This window comes from Fusarium keratoplasticum, chromosome 3 (assembly GCF_025433545.1).
Source record: "Fusarium keratoplasticum isolate Fu6.1 chromosome 3, whole genome shotgun sequence".
NCBI lineage: Eukaryota > Fungi > Ascomycota > Sordariomycetes > Hypocreales > Nectriaceae > Fusarium > Fusarium keratoplasticum.
Genome location: NC_070531.1, coordinates 5,579,401 through 5,599,519, shown reverse-complemented (window position 1 = coordinate 5,599,519; position 20,119 = coordinate 5,579,401). Strand labels below are relative to the sequence as shown.

At 51.5% G+C, this 20,119-nt stretch overlaps 5 protein-coding genes and 2 pseudogenes across 7 annotated transcripts, besides 2 other annotated features; 4 read left to right on the top strand and 3 right to left on the bottom strand.

The window, feature by feature from the left end:
• Positions 1-156: 156 nt before the first annotated feature.
• On the top strand, positions 157-1,875 carry NCS57_00504900 (uncharacterized protein; the record flags this gene model as incomplete). The annotated part of the gene is made up of 4 exons (XM_053054989.1): positions 157-261; positions 330-440; positions 495-670; positions 720-1,875. 4 exons carry the CDS (start codon positions 157-159, stop codon positions 1,873-1,875), a joined length of 1,548 nt encoding a protein of 515 aa, XP_052917149.1.
• A 1,096-nt stretch (positions 1,876-2,971) lies between these two features.
• On the top strand, positions 2,972-4,480 carry NCS57_00504800 (uncharacterized protein; the record flags this gene model as incomplete). The annotated part of the gene is made up of 1 exon (XM_053054988.1): positions 2,972-4,480. One exon carries the CDS (start codon positions 2,972-2,974, stop codon positions 4,478-4,480), a length of 1,509 nt encoding a protein of 502 aa, XP_052917148.1.
• Positions 4,481-4,835: 355 nt separating this feature from the next.
• Positions 4,836-6,345, bottom strand: NCS57_00504700 (annotated as a pseudogene). Its single transcript has 5 exons — positions 6,172-6,345; positions 6,042-6,112; positions 5,655-5,950; positions 5,498-5,592; positions 4,836-5,432 (listed from the first exon to the last, which is right to left on the bottom strand).
• Positions 4,836-6,345: a sequence feature.
• A 1,113-nt stretch (positions 6,346-7,458) lies between these two features.
• NCS57_00504600 (Aldedh domain-containing protein) lies at positions 7,459-9,002 on the top strand (the record flags this gene model as incomplete). The annotated part of the gene is made up of 3 exons (XM_053054987.1): positions 7,459-7,482; positions 7,531-8,495; positions 8,546-9,002. The coding sequence occupies 3 exons, from the start codon at positions 7,459-7,461 to the stop codon at positions 9,000-9,002; spliced, it is 1,446 nt and encodes a 481-aa protein (XP_052917147.1).
• Positions 9,003-11,875: 2,873 nt separating this feature from the next.
• NCS57_00504500 (GRAM domain-containing protein) lies at positions 11,876-12,478 on the bottom strand (the record flags this gene model as incomplete). Its single annotated transcript, XM_053054986.1, has 1 exon — positions 11,876-12,478. The coding sequence occupies one exon, from the start codon at positions 12,476-12,478 to the stop codon at positions 11,876-11,878; it is 603 nt and encodes a 200-aa protein (XP_052917146.1).
• Positions 12,479-15,689: 3,211 nt separating this feature from the next.
• Positions 15,690-16,367, top strand: NCS57_00504400 (uncharacterized protein; the record flags this gene model as incomplete). Its single annotated transcript, XM_053054985.1, has 1 exon — positions 15,690-16,367. One exon carries the CDS (start codon positions 15,690-15,692, stop codon positions 16,365-16,367), a length of 678 nt encoding a protein of 225 aa, XP_052917145.1.
• A 251-nt stretch (positions 16,368-16,618) lies between these two features.
• On the bottom strand, positions 16,619-18,328 carry NCS57_00504300 (annotated as a pseudogene). Its single transcript has 4 exons — positions 18,041-18,328; positions 17,675-17,989; positions 16,970-17,595; positions 16,619-16,916 (listed from the first exon to the last, which is right to left on the bottom strand).
• Positions 16,619-18,328: a sequence feature.
• Positions 18,329-20,119: the final 1,791 nt, after the last annotated feature.

The window sequence follows — 20,119 nt, the reverse complement described above, 5'->3', positions numbered from 1 at the left end:
CTGCAACGTTGACACAACGAGTAGGATGATTGCCACAAAAGAACGAGGTAGGTATCCCATTTATTGCTCTATGACCCTAGAGAGTCTCGTTCTTGAGATTGAGTATCGATTTGACACTGAAAAGAACTTTTTCCAATGCCTCTTGGTTCCAACGCCATGCCGTCCGTCGTCGAGGTCGTCACCCAACTCAGCAAGGAGGCAACCCTGTACACCATTTCTACACTGATCATCTCCGCCTTTCTAGTAATCGCGGTTCTTAAAGTACGATGCAATTAAAACTCTGTGCTTAGATGCCTTGAAGCCATAGGCCCGACTGACTATTTCTCAAGTGCGCCTACCGAGTCTTGCTTCATCCTCTTCGCGGTGTCCCCGGTCCCTTTCTCGCCAGGATTACTGCCTTGTATTTCCTCCCATCCACCTTCAAAAGCGACCGAGTCTACGTGAGTCATAGGTGCGCAGCACATTTCGCGTTACTAATAGCCGATGCCTTGTAGGTCTTGCGACAACTGCACGAGAAATATGGTCCTATCGTTCGTGTTGGGCCCAACGAGGTCTCATTATCCGACTGGAGAATGTATCGACGAATATACACAAACAAGCAAGCCCTAAAGGATCCCAAGTTCTACTCGCCCTTTTCTTTCCTTGGGCATGGGAATGTCTTTTCCGTTACGTATGTACATTGCCCACATCGGCTCGTCACCTCCGCTAACTAGTTCAAGCAACGCTGCAGACCATTCATCACGCCGAAAGCTTCAAGCAAAGACCTATTCTCAACAAGAAATCGCTTCACACGCTTCCAGCATCTTGCAGAGGACGGATGTTCTCATCAATCGCCTCCTCAAGTCTGCCTCGGACTCCCCAACAAATACCGCCAATGCCTACGACCTGTTTGGAGCATGGGGCCTCGAGATTATATGCAAGCTTCTTGTGGATGCTGATATCCCCGATGATCCGAGCCAGACAATACACATGCTTGAAGCGCTCGAGTCAAGCCCTCCTACGTTCTTTGCCAACATCCTCTTCCCTTGGCTTCCGACATTGAGGTTCAAGACCAAGCTACCTGGTATTCTTGGACATGCATATCGGGCATTTGATGAATGGGAGAGGCTTACTATTGGAATGTTGAAGGACTACCAGAACCAAGAACGAGACTCTAGCGACAGAAGGCAGTTTGGTGTGGCTCCTCTTCTTGAATCAAACAATAAACACCTCGGGCGAAGTTACCACTTCCGCGAAGCGCTGGAAGAAGCCATGGGTATCGTTCTGGCAGGCAGCGGGGTCAGTGGGCACACCTTTATCTACTTGACCTACGCTCTGGCGCTTCCTCAGGGAAGACGAGTTCAAGAGACACTACGGGCAGAGCTCAGGGGAGCGGGAGACTCCCTGTCAGAGCTCATGGGCTTGCCTTACCTTTCAGCGGTTATCAAGGAGACGTACCGGGTGTATCCAGCCATCATGTCGACTCTCCCACGAATTCTGGGCGAGCCACTTGAGGTTGCCGATACCGACCTCACGCTTCCTCCTGGAACCATCGTCGGCATGCAGAACTATGTTCACCACCGCGATCCAGTACTCTTCCCCAGGGCGGATGAATTCATCCCAGAGCGTTGGCTTGAGAGTCATGAGATGAGCCGGGGCATCAACCTCGATGATGCCAACGCCGCCTTGACACCCTACAGTGTAGGATCGAGAAACTGCATGGGACAGACACTTGCAAAGACGGAGCTTTACCTCGCGGTTCCTCGCTTGGTGAGGCGGCTCGATTTCAGGTTGAGTAGTGAAATGAAGCCGGATGACATGCACATGAAGGATTTATGGGCAGTTCAGCCCAAGGGACGACGCCTTTTCTTGGACATCAAGCCTGTGGATGAGTAAGAAGCTGTTGTGGGTATTCTGTGAGGCGACACGCTACCTTGAAATAAGTACTGCTTTGATTCGCAGCCCAATCGGACCAATGGCGAGCATTCCTCCCCGTATCGTGAAAGTGCATGATGGTCAGAATCAGCAAGATGCGACTGAAACGCAAGTAGGCAGTGCAATGCAACTTAACCGTGAACGCCTTGGTAAATACCACATCGCTTCAAAAAAGCGCCTTGCATTGCCTCCCGGCTTGCTCGGCACTTCTGACACAACTGTGATCCCCTGACTCGGGGACTTCAACTGACGCGATAAGCCGGCGACGTGAGATCTTCTTGTACGTAGACGACGCCAAGTCAGATTTCTTGGCTGCATCTTCATCTTGGTTACTCGAGACCGCTTACAAAGGAGTTGATACCTGAAACAGGTAGAAACTGTGAGGCTGAAACATGACCGAGGCCGGTTCACGACCATCCCGCCCTAAGAGGTCGTGGGAACGGTCGGGTCGCCCTTTTGCCGACCCCTGCCAAGCCGACTTGAAACAACCCATCAAGTTTCCACTCACAAGCCCCATATTGACTTAAGCTTGATTGAAGCTTAATAGCAACGCCCTACCGGACGAAAGGGTTACATTCTACAGGATCAGACAACGGGGCTGCCAGGTTACGAGAGCCAAGAGGCACAACCGAGTTGAGAATCAGATCTGCCAAACACTACCATTGTCTCAGTGCGCTGCGGCACAGCTAGTTCCGAGCCAAGAGTCACTGCGATGGATCAGGACGAAGAAAAAACATGGCGCGGATCATCTTTACCGACCTGAGAGGCGTCTCATCATTGTTCTAGCATCAGGAAGAGCCGCTCCTCGTGTCGTCTGGCACATGTCACTTGGAGAGTAAAACCTGGCACTTTCCGCCGGTTCCAAGTCTGATCTTCATCCCCTCTCTCATCAAGTTGTGTGTGTCTCATTCCTTTCTACCGCAATAATCTTTTTTTCTTAATCCTTCGTTCTTTTCTCTTGCGATCTGGTATCGCCCATTATTTCCTAATCTACATCGCGATCCAACCGCATTCCCTTTACGATCCTTCCCATTGACGACCTAGTCGCTAGCTAGACATGATCTTCTCGAAAGTCGGCAGCCTGGTGCTCTTTGCTGGCCTTGCCACAGCCTCTCCTTCATTCTTCACGCCAAATACAACAGAAGGCCACGAAGCTCCTGCTCACGAACCCGCACAGCCAGTTCATGAACCCGCTCAACCAGTCCATGAGCCAGTGCAACCAGAGCATGAGCCAGCACCATCGGCCCATGAACCAGCTGCTGGCTGTGAGCCAATTCAGGTCACTGTCCACGAGATCGTGACTGTTCACGTCACACTCCCTCCTGAGATCCAGCACGTGACAGAGACAGTCCACGTCACATTACACCCAGAGACAGTCCACGTGACAGAAACCGAGGTCAAACACCAGATTGAGACCAAGGTGGAAGAGGTGGTCGTCGAGAAGCCTATCGAGAAGTTGGTCACCATCATCCACACTTCCGTTGTCAACAATGAAGTGGAAAAGCCCGTCACTGTCATCCACACGTCAGTGGTGAACCACGAAGTCGAGAAGCTTGTGACAGTCATTCACACTTCTGTGGTTGAGAAAGAGAAGGAGGTCAAGGTCACGGAAACGTCAATCGTCCACAAAGAAGTCGAAAAACCCGTCACTGTGGTTGAGACGTCGATTGTCCACCAAGAGGTTGAGAAGCCAGTCACTGTGATCCACACATCCGTGGTGGAAGTCGAGAAGCCTGTTCAGGTCGTCCACACAGTCGAAGTTGAAAAGCCTATCGAAAAACCTGTCACGGTGATTCATACCTCTGTTGTAGAGAAGCCCGTTCAGGTTGTTCATACAGTCGAAGTCGAGAAGCCGGTTGAAGTGGAAAAGCCAGTGACCGTCATCCACACGTCTGTGGTCGAGGTCGAGAAGCCTGTCCAAGTTGTCCACACCGTCGAGGTTGAGAAACCTGTCGAGGTGCCAGTCACAGTTATCCACACCTCTGTCGTGGAGAAACCTGTGCAGGTTGTTCACACTGTCGAAGTAGAGAAGCCAGTCGAGGTGGTTCATACTGTCGAAGTTGAAAAGCCCGTTCATGTTACCGTGGTTCACACCGTTACGGAGCACGGAGCCGCAGAGACGGTACACGTCACGGCTATCCACACAGTGACGGTCCCTGCTGCTGAGCATGAAATGCCGGCTGAGGAGGAGCCGGTCCATGAACCAGTGGTCGAGCATCCTGGACAGGCTGAACCTGCTCCTGAACATGTCCCTGAGGCTATGCCCGAACACGAGCCTGAGCCCATGCCCAAGCATGAACCTGAACCTGAAGCTATGCCTGGGCATGAGCCTGCGCCCATGCCTGAGCATGAACCCCAACCCATGCCCGAGCATGAACCTGAACCTGAAGCTATGCCTGAACATGAGCCCGCTCCTGTGCCGGAGCATAAGATGCAGCAGGAGGAGAGTCACGAAAAGGCTGAACCCGAGCCCATTCCGATCGTGATCGTTCCTGGGGGAGGATGGAAGGCCAACGAGACCCTGGCACATCTGCCGGGCCGTCGTGCTGTTTTTAAGAAGTGGTGAGGGTTAATCGATGCTTCGATTTTTTTAATTTGTCAACATTTAGATAATGATATCCCAACAAGAATGTATTTCAATTATATCTATCTTTGGATTCTATTATCTCTGTGCTCATTGGGTCCTCTCGCTCGACACAATATGATACTTTGGCTCGTGAATGACATGGTCTCGGATTTTCTTGCAAATTAATTGACTATCGTCTATCACTCCCTCAATGTGTAGAATAGTCAAATCATGGAACCTATCTTGCCTCTTGTTACACTGCAGCTGACCTGGCCTGGCCTGGCCTAATATTGTCCATTAGTCGGTCTACCACCGCTATTCTATTCTATTCTTTTTCATGACATGCCTCGATGCCTCAGTAGCCGGCTGTAACAAACTTCTTACTGTCCCTGTCCACTTCATGGTGTTCCGACTCCTGATGCTCGACATTCCACTGCGTCGTCACTACAATCTCCTCGCCACCTTTGCCATCGTTCTTTCGATATGACTCCGAGTCTGTATTTGTCGCGCTAGCCGGATTCTGGCCCCCCTCGACAATCTCTTCCTCAGAGCCGTATCGTTCGTAAAAAGTTTCCCCGGGCAACGACAGAGGATGCTTAAAGGCGGCCTTCTTTCTTCCCTTGCCACCAATGGTCGTGAGCTGGAAGCGACTACTGCCCTTACTGACGCCGGGAGTACCAGCAGACCTAGATCCGTTATACCCCGCGTATCCTATACGAGCACGTCTCACACCACGCTGAATCAAAGGTGTGAGAACAGGCAAGTTCGTAACAACCATCGCCACGAAAGACTCTCGGCAGGACCACTCTCCAGCTCGCTGGGGACCTTCTACACCACCTTGAAGAACGTAGCCGCATCGAAGACCTCCAAAAACTGCTGTGATGAGACCGCCACAGAAGATGACGATGAGAGCAATCTTTTTTGCTCTGGGAATGTTGGCGTTCCAGACCATCTAAAGAAAGATATTCGTTAGTGTCCCGCGATGGTTGATGAGAGAGACGGGCCAAAGGCTCTTACCGGCAGAGGGATAGACATAATATACAGGTCAGTGCTCAAGTTAGTCCAGATCAAGGTCCAAGCCTGTACGTGCGAGACGGCAGGATAGCAAGTATCTAAGATGATGTATATGTCAGTAAAAGTCACATGGGTACCCCAAGACTCTGAATGCACGCACTTCCGGGATCAGGGTAGATCTGCCACTTCTTGTAAATGGGCCAGCATGAACACAGAATGGTGAAAAAGGTTCCAAAGAACGTCACCCCGACAATCGCGAAACCAATATTGATCTTGAGCGTCATGTTGTCGACGCCATCCCCGAGGCGCTTGAAGAAGAAGAGCCAGCAGAGTTTGAGGCACCAGAGCAACACCGTATACACCAGCCAACCGAATAGCTGCGTCTGCGATCCATGGACTCGTCGGTAGTATTCGTCGCTGTCGGGGTCGAGGGCTGCACGTTGTTCGTCCGTCATGCTGGATGACAAGATGAGTCAGCCTCCCAATATGTTTATATCCTCCGCTGAGGGTGTCGCGAATCGAATGCTGCTTTGGGGCAAGGGCTTACGCATTGTTGGCCAGTCCTTGCCAGTAAGCTCCAACGAAATGTGCTGTCGCAGTTTCTGCCGTAAACAGAAGCTGGCCAAGGTCGTTAGTGCTGAGAATATCACCCACGTGGTCGAAGGTTAACGACTCACTCCAGCTAAAACCATAAGGTAGTCATCGGGAGCCAAGCCTCCAAGGCCCATCCAACGCCATCGAGCACCGAAGCGAATGGCCACGACAATGAGGCTAAGCCCCAAATACGTCCAAGCCTCGACCGTAAAGGCTGTCAAAGGGTCCAGGGCCATGCTGACCGTCGAGCGGCTGAACTTTACGAAACAAAGGAAAGGACAGAATGACAGGAAATGACGGCGTTGTCAGTCATCACAAACTTTGTCTACGAGACTGGCCGGGCGCGGGACATGGCGTCCTTCTTTAAAGTTGTCTGGGCAGCAACGACAAGATTTCCAGGGACAAGGATTGAATCCGGTAGATGAACTCGCCTGCCATTGACTGTGGAGAGATTGCACTGCCGCCTGCGCCGCATTGATATCCCCCCAACTGCCATCGCCAAGTAACTCAAGGTCCATGACCTGTCACAGATGAAACTAAGGCAAAGTTACCTGAGCGGGAGCATCCACGTCCGGGTGGGTGACTAGAACAGCTTGACAAACGAGCTAACGAGGTGACCGTTATCTGCCTGCGCTATTCCTGTACCCCTAATCCTTCAACACTCGCACCAGACCCGTTTTGAGAAGGAAAGCGGAAAACGGCATCCAAATAGAGTAGAAGATCAAGACAATCGACTCCATCTGCATGTCTACGGCGGAATTAGAGTTTAGGTGGTGAAAACGGGGAACAGTGGTGCAGTGGTTATCGACAACCAACACATGTCTTGGGGTGCTTTTTTGCAAGGTCAGGGGAAAATGCTAATGGCCTTTGAATCGTCCTACAATGGGCAAGTGGTATTCGCCTTTCCCCGCTTCAAGAAATCAGGAGAGATTGGAAAAGTGACGTCGTCATGTCGACCGAGGCTTGAAGATTTCCCCTCTTCAGCAATGCTCCATCTGTGGATCTGTTAGGTCGTATCGTTGATGATGGTGCGACGTCACCCTGGCTTCACTCCAACGCGGGTGTCACTCCGCAGTTGAGCACAACAGTTCCAGAGCTCCGCATCTCGCCAAGCTGTCCCGATTCAGGTTCCGCGGGGGCTGTCTTCAAGGTCCAGGAGTCTTTGGATTGGATGCGATTGGGCCGTACGTACGGAGAATGCAAGGACCAATTGACCCCATGTCAGCGAGCTGCAGGAGCCTAGCCCATAAGATCAGCTCATGAGGTCCCCTCGACGGAGCTCCCGAGACGTAAATACAGTGCCTGGTAGCTTGCGCAGCCGACGATCCGTTTGCTCAACAAAGTTTGCGTAGATTAAGCAAAGAGACAACATGGCCGTCAAAATCGACATTTCCGTCTGTCATTCCCCTGTCCACTGTACTGAACCCTGCTAACTCTTTTAGACCTACCCTGGTAACATCGTCAATGGCGAGTTCGTCGCCACCCCAGAGACCCGGCACTCGATCGATCCGTCCACGGAGCAGGCTCTGTACGAGGTCCCTGTCGCTACCGAGGAGCAGCTAGATCTCGCAGTCAAGCATGCTCGTGCCGCATTTAGCAAGTGGTCTAAGACCACCCACGAGGAGCGAAGCAAGCTGATGCTCGCTTTCGCCGATGCCGTTGAGGCGAACCGCCATGAGCTTGAGAAGCTGCAGTCTATGGAGCAAGGCAAGCCTTTGGGCTTGGCCGGACAGGAGATGGACATGACTTTGACTTGGCTACGAACCTTTGCTACCATGGAGGTCAAGGATGAGATTATTGAGGACACAGAGGAGAGAAGAATTACCTCGACCTTTCCCCCACTGGGCGTTTGTGGCGCCATCGTCCCTTGGAACTGGCCCATGCTCCTGGGAATGGGCAAGGTCGGCCCGGCGATCATGACCGGCAATGCCGTCATCATGAAGCCCTCCCCATTCACGCCATACTGCGATCTCAAATTTGGAGAGATTGGAATGTCAATCTTCCCTCCAGGTGTATTCCAGGTCCTCAGCGGCGACGACAACCTGGGTCCTTGGATGACGGCACACCCTGGCATCGACATGATCAGTTTCACAGGATCAATTGCCACCGGTAAGAAGATTGCTGCCAGCTGCTCCAAGACATTGAAGCGAGTCGTTCTGGAGTTGGGCGGAAACGATGCTGCGATTGTCTGCGAGGACGTTGATATCGAAAAGTGTCTCCCCAAAATTACGATGCTGTCATTCTTGAACTCGGGTCAGATTTGCATGTTGACCAAGCGGGTCTACGTGCACGAGAAGATTTATGACCAGTTCAGAGATGCCATGGTTGAATTTACAAAGAATCACGTCAAGACCGGCGGTGCCTTCGAGGAGGGCGTCGTTGTCGGGCCAGTGCAAAACAGCATGCAGTAAGTTGTCTCCAATTGCTCTTGGCCAAATATGCTAACACACACACCAGATATGAGCTTGTCAAGAACATGTACTCAGAGATTGAGAAACAAGGATGGAACGTCGCTCTTGAAGGCAAGATCCGGGAGACATCCAAGGGCTACCTCATCGAACCCGCCATCATCGACAACCCTCCCGAAGACTCACGCATCGTCGTCGAAGAGCCCTTCGGCCCCATCGTCCCGCTCCTCAAGTGGTCCGACGAGCAAGACGTCATCGACCGCGCCAACGCCCTCGAGACGGGTCTCGGCGCCTCAGTCTGGAGCAAGGATCTGGACCGGGCCGAGAGAATGGGTCGCCAGCTGAGCGCGGGAAGCGTGTGGATCAACTCTCACTTTGATGTCGCGCCCAACGTGCCGTTCGGTGGACACAAGGAGAGTGGCATTGGCATGGAGTGGGGCATTGAGGGATTCAAGCATTATACCAATAGCAGGAGTCTTTGGGTGTGGAAGAAGATTTTTGTTTGAAGTTGTTAGCAGGCTGTTATTGCTCAGGAATATGAGATGAAGCTAGGGTTTGGGCAAGGATTGGGTGAAACTGGAACAGTCAAAGAGCCAGGGACTTGTAAAGACACAAGTTCTTACCCGTAGATTGTTCCTTCTATCAGATAGGCCCCTTTCAAATCCTAGTCCAACTCGCTAGATTTCAATGTCTTGTGGTATCATGGATTTTTGTGCCCCCAGCCATGGGCTAGCCCATCGGCCACAGCTGGATGATACCTAGCAAATAGGGCGTTGAGTGGCCACACAGCTCATCCAAATCAAGGAGGCTTTGAGTAAAATAGATAGCTGTGATATCATTTTTTAACTGAACGGAGCAAAGATTGTATGCATGGAATATATATTCAACTCAATCATAGCTCCCGACTTTCTAATCAGCAGCTCGTAGGTCAAGGAAGACTCCCTAGCGTTCATCCAAAACTTGCTTTTTTCCTCGCTCAATTGCAATTGGCCGTTCAGAAAGGACTGGAAATGAAGAAATAGCCATGTGGCGGACAACGAACAATGACCCAGGGTCACATACTTCAAAGGCAGTGAATTATCGGCTTCAATAAGAAGGCCGAACATGAAGCATTATCCATCAATTCGCAAAAGATTTTGGATTGACATCAGGTCTAATGTCGGTGAGAGTACCAAGTGCTGCCTTACGCCGTCGAAGGGATCATGGCACACAGTCGGGTCATAGTCACCATCCATGGATAACAAATGACTTTTGCCTAGTTCGTAACCTAGTTTTATATAAAGATGTTGAATATTTGTCTAGAGAGCATCCTGGCTGGCTTCCAATGCCACCAACCCAGTCATCAACCCTAGGTGGGTAGACACAGAAGTTTCCCCATGCAGTTCATACTTGTCTCCTCTCAGTGCATCTATTACGTAGGTAACACAAGCGCATGAAATGGAAGCCTCATAATAAAAACAGACACAACAGCGGGACTTTACCGGGGCCTCTGCGCTGCCATGTACTCCACCTCCTCCACCGTGATAACTATGAGCTCCTGTAGCAATTGCTCAAGCCTCGTCAATCCGGCGTCAACCCTGGGTCACAAGTCGTAGCCGTGACCGCTTTCATCATATTAACGCTGGTCCTCAAGAAAATTCCCATCTCGTTTCAATCTCACGCAACGTTGCCTGATTGCCTCGACCCTCTGAGTTGCTGTTGCCTAGGGCAAGGGTGACGGGGCGGATCGAGAAGCCCGGGGCTGGTTGAGGTATAGCCTCTGATGTAGTAAGTAGCCTGGCAAGGTATTTAGAAGGCTAGGCCTTTTGCATTATATTAGGTGACATTTTACGGCATTGGATTGCAGTGCCGTTTTGTGTGGTGTATTCTTTACTGTTGTGGCTGATGACTTCTTTTGGAGTCATGATTATCAACAACAATTAAACTGGGCTGCGAGGGTTTTCGATTCTCGGACCTTGGTATCTTGGTTGTGTGTGACAATGCGAAATCTTTTCCTGTGGCAGTTCATTGTCATCTCCCTCGTTGAGCTTGGGCTCCGGCTCAGGGTCGACGCCGCGTTGGCCGCCGACAGATCTGGGAGGATGCAAAGTTGGCCAGGGCTAATTGGGAGTATAGAGGGGATGATGTACTTGAACAGTTGGCCTGTAGTGGCCGTAATAACAGTCTTGATCACAGAGCCGGCCACAACCTTGATAGTAGTCTTACCGATCTCCTTTCCGATCATGGCCCCGGCGCCCTTCAAGAAGACCTATAACTCCTCCAAATAGAGCATCGCCACCAACCTTCCCGACTCTAAGGTCCAGGTTCTTACCATTAATCTTATTCTCAATCTAGCCGCCAACGGCGACTGCCACAGCACCACTAATAACGGCGCCAAGAGATCCTTCGACGACAAAACCGCCGACTATACCGAGGGTCGAGATGAGATTCCCTATGCTCGATTCTAGAGACTTTAGGGCGCCTTCTTTATTACTAGCAATATACTAAATGGCTACCGTTACGTGACCGATAACGGGGATGGAACCCACGACACCAAGGATACCCTTCCAGAAGCCCATGGTGGAGGTTGTTAGAGGAGGTTTTGGGAGAAGGGAGAAGGGCGCTTATGCGTAGCGCGGATGGTCCAAGAACCGGTAGGAAGAACAAAGGGCGAGGCAAGGGCGTCTGAATTGAGGGTCCAAGTAGATTATGTACCTCTGGACGGACAGGGTCAGTCCACGCCTGTGTCTCCATCAAGGCGTTTCCGAGACATAACTAGGTACTATACAAGGCCAAATAGGAATCGAATCGTCTCGAATCCCTTGCTTACATAGCTCAGTTAGGGCCCAGATTGGTCTAGACCCGAGCACAGCCAGCCACTTATCCAAGACTGCATCAGATGGGAACTCAATGATTTTTCATGGTTGATCACGATTCAGTCTAATGGCTGTAATTACAGATAGTTCTAAATGGGTTATAGAGTTAGAATCTAGCCCACCACAGTTATTTGCGGCTTGTCACAGCTAAGCTATCAACGCGATCTAGAATCCATATCCAATGGCCGCATACGCTCATATCTTAGAGTGGCGAGCTGCCCTTAGACATGTGTCTCAAGTCTCCGGACCGAGAGTTTTGCCATTCCAGTGTTTATAGCCACCTGGCCGTCAGGATCGTATCTTGGAGGGGTTTCGACAGTGGCAGCATGAAAGCATATCGGAAGGTCTGTGAATCAAGGTATATAGTTGGCATTACCGCTAACAATATGAAGTAGTGGAATGAACTAAAATTAATAAATAAAAGGAACCAGGGCCCATCCTCAGTTCCAACCACGGAGCTTGAGTAACACAACGCACCTCCATCCAGTCAGTTGCGATCTACCAAAGCTCTCGTATCTCTCCTCTCAGCCTTGTCCGTCTCCCATCAACTCAAGAAAGTTCAATATTCCTGTGATCTCTAGAGGGTTCCCTGCTCCGGTTGCCAGCTTGGTCAAAACTCCTACCTTTCGGGCTGCCAGCAAGGCCTTGTTGATCCCTTCGATACTCTTTGCAACCGTCATGCCATCACCAAAGATTTTGTAGTTCTCCAGGACAAGCGACTGCAACCGCTTGACCTCGGCTGGCCCCAACGCCAGACGAGTCTTGTCGATCATGGCGATGAATTCAGGGATGCCCCAGACAACAAATTGGAATGTTTCAGTGGACGTGGTTACGTCGATCCTCTTGGTCAAGAATTTGGACGTGTCCTCGACAGCGCTGATTGTAGGAAGCGCAATACTGAATTTTCCAGTGACTCGGTTGATAGAGTGCGACTTGAACAGCATTCGGTAGTTGGTGAGATACAGCTTTCCGCCGATCGCCTCGAGATTCTCCTTGCCAAAGAGGCGGGCAAGGTCGTCGGCGAAGAATCTGCTCAGTTTATAATCATCGATGCTGATCATGGCATTGGCCGCCTTTTTCATCAAGACTTTTTCGTCTGGTAGGAGATCGTTGCTTTGTAGATCCATGGCTTGTGACGGATGGGAGTGAGATGGCCACAACACGTCCGAGGAGAGACGACTGTCAGCCTTCTTATCAGGCAAGCCATGGGCTTAGGCAGGTGATTAGTATGACCCACTGACTCGTTGGTCCGACAATGGAACACTACTGGTCCTCTGAACAATAGTCTGACTGAGTCAGTTGTGGCGGCACCATGTCAACGCCTCCAGCGCCATGATAGCGTGATAGCCCAACAATTGTCACAATCCGCCTCAGCTGGAAACAGACTATTCTTAATCCGATTATCCACGCCCCGTCTGACCACTCTGGTGGTCTCATGCTATCCCCGCTACCCCGCTTTTCGACATAAGATAGGGTTTGAAGCTTTACGTGGGATTGAAAAGAAGAGCGCCTAGAGTCCAAGGAGAAGACAGTTGTAGAAGTGAGAGAGCATTACAAGTCTCGTCTCATGGAGAGCCGTCTTGCCTCATCTTGGCTGCCATTTTATCCTCCCTTAGTGTCCATGGCCGGCTGCCTTTTGTCGTTTTTGTGGAAATAGATACTGGCTACGACGCGCTCTGGTGAACAACCAAAGTTGGACCCGAGGACTTCGAGATTTCAAGAATTGTGTGCATAGGTGATTGAGCTTGCGTGACCCATGATATATGGGAGTCTCCCTTAGACATGCTTACTCCGCGGCCCTACTTCTGGATCTAGGTAGCCCTTCAAGACCGGACGTTAATCTTGGATCATCTCATGTGAGCTACTGGCATCCTCATACTCACATACGCATCAGGGCCACCTCTTCCCCTCTGCTCAACGCCGTCGTCACTCGTTCATCTCACGGAACTCCTTCCCTCCCTCCAAAAACACGGATTTGCTCGTACGGCCGCTTCAATCCTACAGGCTCATCTTAGCGAGCGCTCCGTCAGCTCGTCAAACCTCACGGGCAATCTGTGGGATTTGAAATTTGTTTTAGGCAATGGCGAGAAGCAGCGGCCACTTGTGATTTACCACAACCCCCGGACATGAGTGTCGAGGTGTTACCAGTTCTGTCATGACCGTAGCCTACACAAGAGTCAGCCCCGTTTTTTCCAGACCGTCAAAGGCTTCTTTCTTTGCCTCCCAAAAGACACCAAGCCTTTGATATGCTTCATCTCCGTCTTCGGTTCTCGTCCGCACCAATATCAACCCATCCACGCGCCCACTAGTAATGATGAACATTGACGGTTTACCACTGCTGTCGATCACGGACAAGCAGAACACCAAGACCGGGTCGCGAGGTCCTTTCTCGTCGTCAAGGCCGACGAGTTTATGTCTTGCCGTCCTTTAGCGACGAGCCATTCCTTCCCGTATGCTTGCCACCGGTGTGAAGTACTCGCAGTTGTGTCGGGCAATCGCCTCGTCTAGACCACAAGTCCCTACGCCGTCTTCGCTCTTCCCGCCTGGTTCGGCTCCCCCCTCTCCATGAGCCGAAGCAGAGACGGGAAGAAAGAAGACCCTGCAAGGGCAGTCCGACTCGCCGAACCACGCCATTCTCACCACACCGCGCAGCCTTAGTTGTGCGAAGCGCAGCTCTCCACAGGGATTCGACGTCGACATCGGCGCAGCCAGATAGCCCGCGACCTCGACGTGCACTTGGACCGCTGTAGGTGCGACGTCCCTCGGTTCGCGTAGGTTCCTAACTTTCCGCGAAATTCGAGCAAGCGGGGATGCGCAGCCCCGTGAGGGCTGACCTCAATAGCCCGTTTCGGTAGGGGAGCAGGTTTCCAAGCATCGCCACAGCTCTGGTGTCCCTTGCACTCTTTGGTCCAGGTCTCTATCTGCTGCTTGGAACTTGGGCCGTGGATATCGGCACGCAAGGAACGCGCCGTCACGCACTCCGCCGCCTTGTCGTCCGGCCCTGTGAAGGCATGGGGGTAGATTTTGCGCGTACAGCCGGAGTCTTGACGGCCTCTTTGCTTTACCCAAAACCGGAATACGTTCTTGCCAACAGATGTACATGGCTTGAGTGGAAAATGGCAGGGGATGAGATTGATAGAAACACGTATTTTTTCGGAATCTGACGGTACTAGGTCCCCATAAAGGAACGAGCAGAGACTGCACCCTGCCAGAGCGCTCTCCAAAACCTCGGCGGCGCTGCCAACCTCAAGCTTGTTTTGTGGTGGTGAATCGACCTCTAAACCTGCTGCTTCGATAGTGAGGAATTCACGGCCCGTGAGAATTCTCTCGTAGACTTCCGTGTCGAAGACGTTCTGCAGCATCTGGCGCAAACCAAATGGCGGTGAGTTTCATCCGTATCACTGCCATGGGCGTTCAGATATCGAGCCATGAGGTCTCCCATGTCGCTAGCAGTAGTGCCACGCGTCTGGATAGGTTGCTATACTGGAATTTTGATTGAGATTATTCTGGCCCGACCTAGAGTCCGAAACCCTCCGCTAAACATCAATGGCTGGACTGTTGTTGACAACGGGTCTTCTGCTGCAGGCTGCAGAAAGACTTTTAAAAAAAACAAGGCCACTGTGTTAGCATTGGGATATGATGCTATGAAGTGTTGATAATCTGTTCTTTGTTATAGTTGAAGCCCGGCCCCTGACGGGATAACTGCGCTACAAGATAGTTGTTGACAACGGCCTACAAGCCAACAACCCCGTTTGCCGGTGCGTACTCCTTTATTCCTCCTCCTTCCAAGCTTTGGAACGACGCCCATCAACTCTCTGGCCCAGCCCGCACCACGCATTGTTTCCCAAGTAGAGGCGTCGGCATCCCTTTAAGCAAGACCCTGCTGGCCCCCACCTCATCTTCCTTCTTATTCGCCAAGGTCAAAACTTGTCATCTCGTCCCCGCACTTGTTTCCCCAGCTCCCAGCTCATCACGGTAATAATCTCACGCGTGAACAACTTGCAGCAGAAGTCACGTTCTACTCTGCCTTTTGGGATTAGCTTCGGGAACGTGGTGTTACTTTTTGGCTGGTGAACCTCGTCGCGGTGCAACGACATTGACCAATGGCCGCCGAGGCAGTGCTACGTTGCAAATTGAATGTCTCTGTTTCATTTAGATGGCAGGGTTACACCCAGGGCTGACGGTGACTGGGGAATTGATCCTGTCTGACAGTAAGTCGGATGCCCTACGGCAACTAAATGGGATCGGCGCTGCGTTAACCCACTCTTGATTGACTTATTAGACCTGTACAGAGCCGAGCAAAACGTTTCCCCAGACTTTCAGGTCAAAGCTATCATCATGCATTCTCTGGCTATTGTTGCACTCACCACCATCGCCAGTCTGGCCAACGCCGTCAAGGTCCCCTCTGTCAACGTTCCAGCATGCCCCAGGGTCGGCACCATCAGCTACTCCAAGTCTGTCCCTGACCAGACCGACTTCCCCCTCACCAAGGTCGATCTCTGCTACACGCGAACCTCGCTCTCGTTGACCTTTACCGCCCACAACGAGACCAACTTCTACTTCGATCCCAAGCAGGGCACCAACGATGACATCTGGGAGTACGAGGTCATGGAAGCCTTCATCTACAAGGGCACCGATGACCCGAAGACCTACCTAGAGTTCGAAGTCAACCCCAACAATGTGACGTATCAAGCGTTCGTTTACAACCCGTCCAAGGATAGGGCCGAGGGCGCGCCGTTCGATCACTTTTTCGTCTCCAACCCAGCAGCTGATGGCTTCTCTGCCACGACAAAGCTTGACAAGGCTGCCGAGTGCTGGGTCAGCAAGGTCAAGATTCCCTTGGGTCTTTTTAACGTCGACGATGGTGCTGCCAAGGGTACCAGGTGGAGGATGAACTTTTTCCGCACAGTCACCAGTCCATCCACATTCCCTGATCAGGAGCTTGGTGCCTGGAGTTCACCAAACAAGGCCAGCTTCCACATCACCAAGTACTTTGGAAATGTCAAGTTTGTCTGAGAGGTTGGAGCGAGAGTATGCGTAGGATGGTTGTAAATGTGTGGCAACTTTCGCTGTTCGCTCTGCTATTTACTTGAAGCGCTGAAGAATGCTGAACTCCCATGACCAAGCTAAAACGAGTTCTCATAGTCAATCCAATCAACTCAATTTATTATACCAAAACATGCTTATCCTATCATCTCTCCCCTCCATAACAGCAAACCCATCATCACATGACGCCTCGCCATGAACTAACAATCGCTCACCAAAACTCATGCCTCGACTCTCTTCTCAGGGTGGCCCGCAGGCAAAACATCCGCAAGGGTCTCGTCTGTTCCCTTCAGGTCATCCTCCGTGTCAACATGGTCGCGGATCTTGAGCAGAATGACAGGAGCAGCCACCACAAGAGAAACGGAGAGCAGAACCCAGTTGCTGATGAACTCTGTCCTGAAGGGGGTCTTGCGCGCGTCAAGGTGGTTCATGATTGCCGAGCCAGCAGACTGAATGCCTTTGTAGAAACCAACGTAGTTGGCAGATCGACGACCAGAGTTGGAGAGGGCGCCGATGAACCTGAACTGCCTGTTAGTATCAAGATGAGAAGAAACACAACAAGACCAACGTACCAATAAACACTGGCTTGCCAGCAAGCATCGTAGAAGCCATAAAACATGTACAAGAACATGGGCCCAACATAGCCCGAGTCCTCCCAGTCGGCGCCGGTGTAGCCCGCCTTTGGATCAACGCTGGCGCGAGTGTACGTCTTTTCAAAGGCATATCCGCCTCCCCAGATGGCAAAGGTAAGAATAAAGAGGACAACAAGAGCAGCCTTTGCACGAATAGTACGCCTGACACTCTCGATATCGAGGAGATAGCCCCAGATACCGGCGGCGATAATCTGGAACAACCAGTACAACAGACTGTTGAGGGCCTTGGTTCGGGTGTTGAAGTAGGCACCGTTCACCGCGTTCTGCTGGTAGACGTAGAACCAGTTGGAAGAGAAGAACATGGGGAAGAGGAGAATGACAAAAGGCTCGAACTTGAGGGTCTCGTAGAGACCAATGAGTTCACTTTGCCAGGTCGGATTCTTCATCAGGATGACGCGGGAGCCATCCTTGCGGACAATGTCACCGGCGTTGCAAAGAGTGAGGGCCAGGCAAGCGCCAAAGAACATGAGAACGATGAAGCCGATATAAGTGCCGTCGCTGACTGTCTTGTTCACCTTGACGTTGATGTTCTCACCGAGAGGGATCTAGGAGGGAGTTAGTTGGATGTGGCACATGGAGATGCAGAATTCAATGCATCCCAGATCCCAGGTTGGAGTGACTTACCAAGCTGCCAATGACAGCGCCCATGTTAAAGATTCCCCAGAACCAGGCAAAGTACTGTCCCTTCTGGCTCTCGTGCGGGTACGAGATCATGATGGTGCCCTGCGCCGTCCACAGAAGCGCAGCGCAGATACCCAGCCAGACTCCGGCAAAGATGTTGAAGCCCGGAACATGCTTGTGCTCCGAGACAAGCAGACTGATGGCGTAGAGACCGTAGCCAACACCTCCAAAAGCCAGCGTCCACCTCACTCCGAGCTTGTTGACAAAGGTGCCTCCGAAGAAGCCAAAGACGGCGAATGTCGCGTACAGGGCCGTGTTCTATCGCGAACATGAGCATTTACCAATGAACCATCAATCTCAATTACTAACCATGTTATCGGCCAGCGTCGCGTCCGTCTTTCCACCTCCTCCCATGCCGCCCAAGGCATTGAACATGCCAGGACACATGAAGCACACAAAGGCAACCATGCCCAGCTGGATCCGAGGAGACGCATACCAGGGGAGAATCTTTCCAAAGAGGTGAATTCGTCGATACTTCCATCCACGAGGCAGGTCGATCGTGTCTGCCGTGTCGTTCGGCACGTGTGGCGTGGTGTCGACGTCGGCAGTCGGAGACGCGTCGGTACCAGCTGGGTTCTTGGACGACATGGTTGCAGAAACTATCAATGCCTCGGATTGAGATGAACAAATCGTCTCTGGACGGACCGAACCGTTGAATGTGGAGCTGCGTGAAGCTTTATACCCAGTGTTGAAGGATCGCGGTTCAAACCCCGTCGCAACACCATCGCGAGGCTGCCAGAAACACGAGCTCCCTCATGCGACGTTACATATCAGCTGGCCTTCCATGGAACGTGCTGATAGGGCAGAGCGGTGCGGGGTGAGAAATACGCCGAAGGATCAACTGCTCAGATTGGGTAGTAAAAAGTGCCGATCAAGCGCGTTATCCTTAGCGTCAGACAGGGAGGCCAGGGGCATCATTTCTTATCGGTCTCGTGAGGGCAGTATCTTGTGAAACAAGGATGGCATGTAACCATGAGATAGGTACTGTATCTGGTCGGTAACAATAGCAAGGCAATCCGGCTTGGTCTTTATCGAGCATTCGACTGGTTGCAACAGTTGCAGTTTCTATAAACAGCCGACGCAAGATTGTCGATCAGTAAGCATGATAGGCATGTCAGATTCCGCTCAGAGGCTTCAGAGGCCGGTAACTGGCCACGTACGATGGATTGGTTACGTACATGGGTGAGATTTGTGCCGCTCCAGCTGCTTGAATGGGGGCCATATGACCTTTTCAACCCTAGTTTCCTATTAGGATCAACTCATATGTGTCTTGGGATACGAGGATCTCCTCAACATTAGATACTTTGTTAGAAACACATGCCTAAGCAAACCGGAACCCGAGCTGAAGGTGGGAAAAAGACTCAAGTCCCCGAGGCTTCTCTGGACCAAGACATGGCTTTTGAATAGGCCCGATGCCGCGCATCACTGAATGGAAGCTTGGCAGCGATTTCTTTTGACAATGGTGAGTGCAGTCTCTGGAGAGTGCTGGGCTGAGGGTCGCGTGACCACATGGGAACCGAGTTGGGGGAGCAGTACTCAAACTACAAAAGCAATGAAAGGATGAATTTTCCCTTGGTAGATGGCTCCAACTCTTACTCTCTAATTTCAACCAACTGGGACTCTCAGCAGACTTGCACAACTCATGCCTTGACTCAATCGGCAAAAGGGTAGAGGCCCACTGTGGAACCGCACAACTCTCAACGCCCACATGCAAAAAGGAAGCTGATCATGATGGGGATCGAACCCACAATCTTCTGATTCGTAGTCAGACGCCTTGCTGGAGGAATTGTTAGTGCCATTAGATCAAGGAGGAACTGTTTTTGAGGTTTCGTACCCATTGGGCCACACGACCGTGGTTGCTTGCTGTGGTTTTCGGGCCGCGGAAACACGCATCAAGAGAACAGCCAGAAACCACTCTCATGTCAAGCACGTAACTCTCGTTTATGGGAGGGCCGCCCTGAAATGAAAGCTCCTTGCAAGGCCAGTTCGAGACTTGTACCAACCCAAAACGACACTGGATGTGATCACAGAGAAGGCAGAGATTGGCATCCTCTCCTTGATCGGGATAGAGAATGCTTAACAGCCTCCTGTGTTCAGGAATAAACGAAGCTTGCTGTCCCTGTTACTAGCCACTATTGTTGAAGCCCGGCCCTCGATGGGTTAACTGAGCCAGAAGATCGTTACTGGCCACTCATTCTGGGTAGTGGTCAAACATTCGCGACAAGACATACATCGTGCTTAAGGAACCAACTCAAGAGGGTTTGGGCATCCCCTCTTGCACTACCAGGGCCGACTCTCCGGTCATTCAAAGTCTTGATGGGCCTCCACCCTGCGTAAAAGGAGTGGACGAGAATCGACAACGACAGGCCATTTGTTCGGTACCAGGAA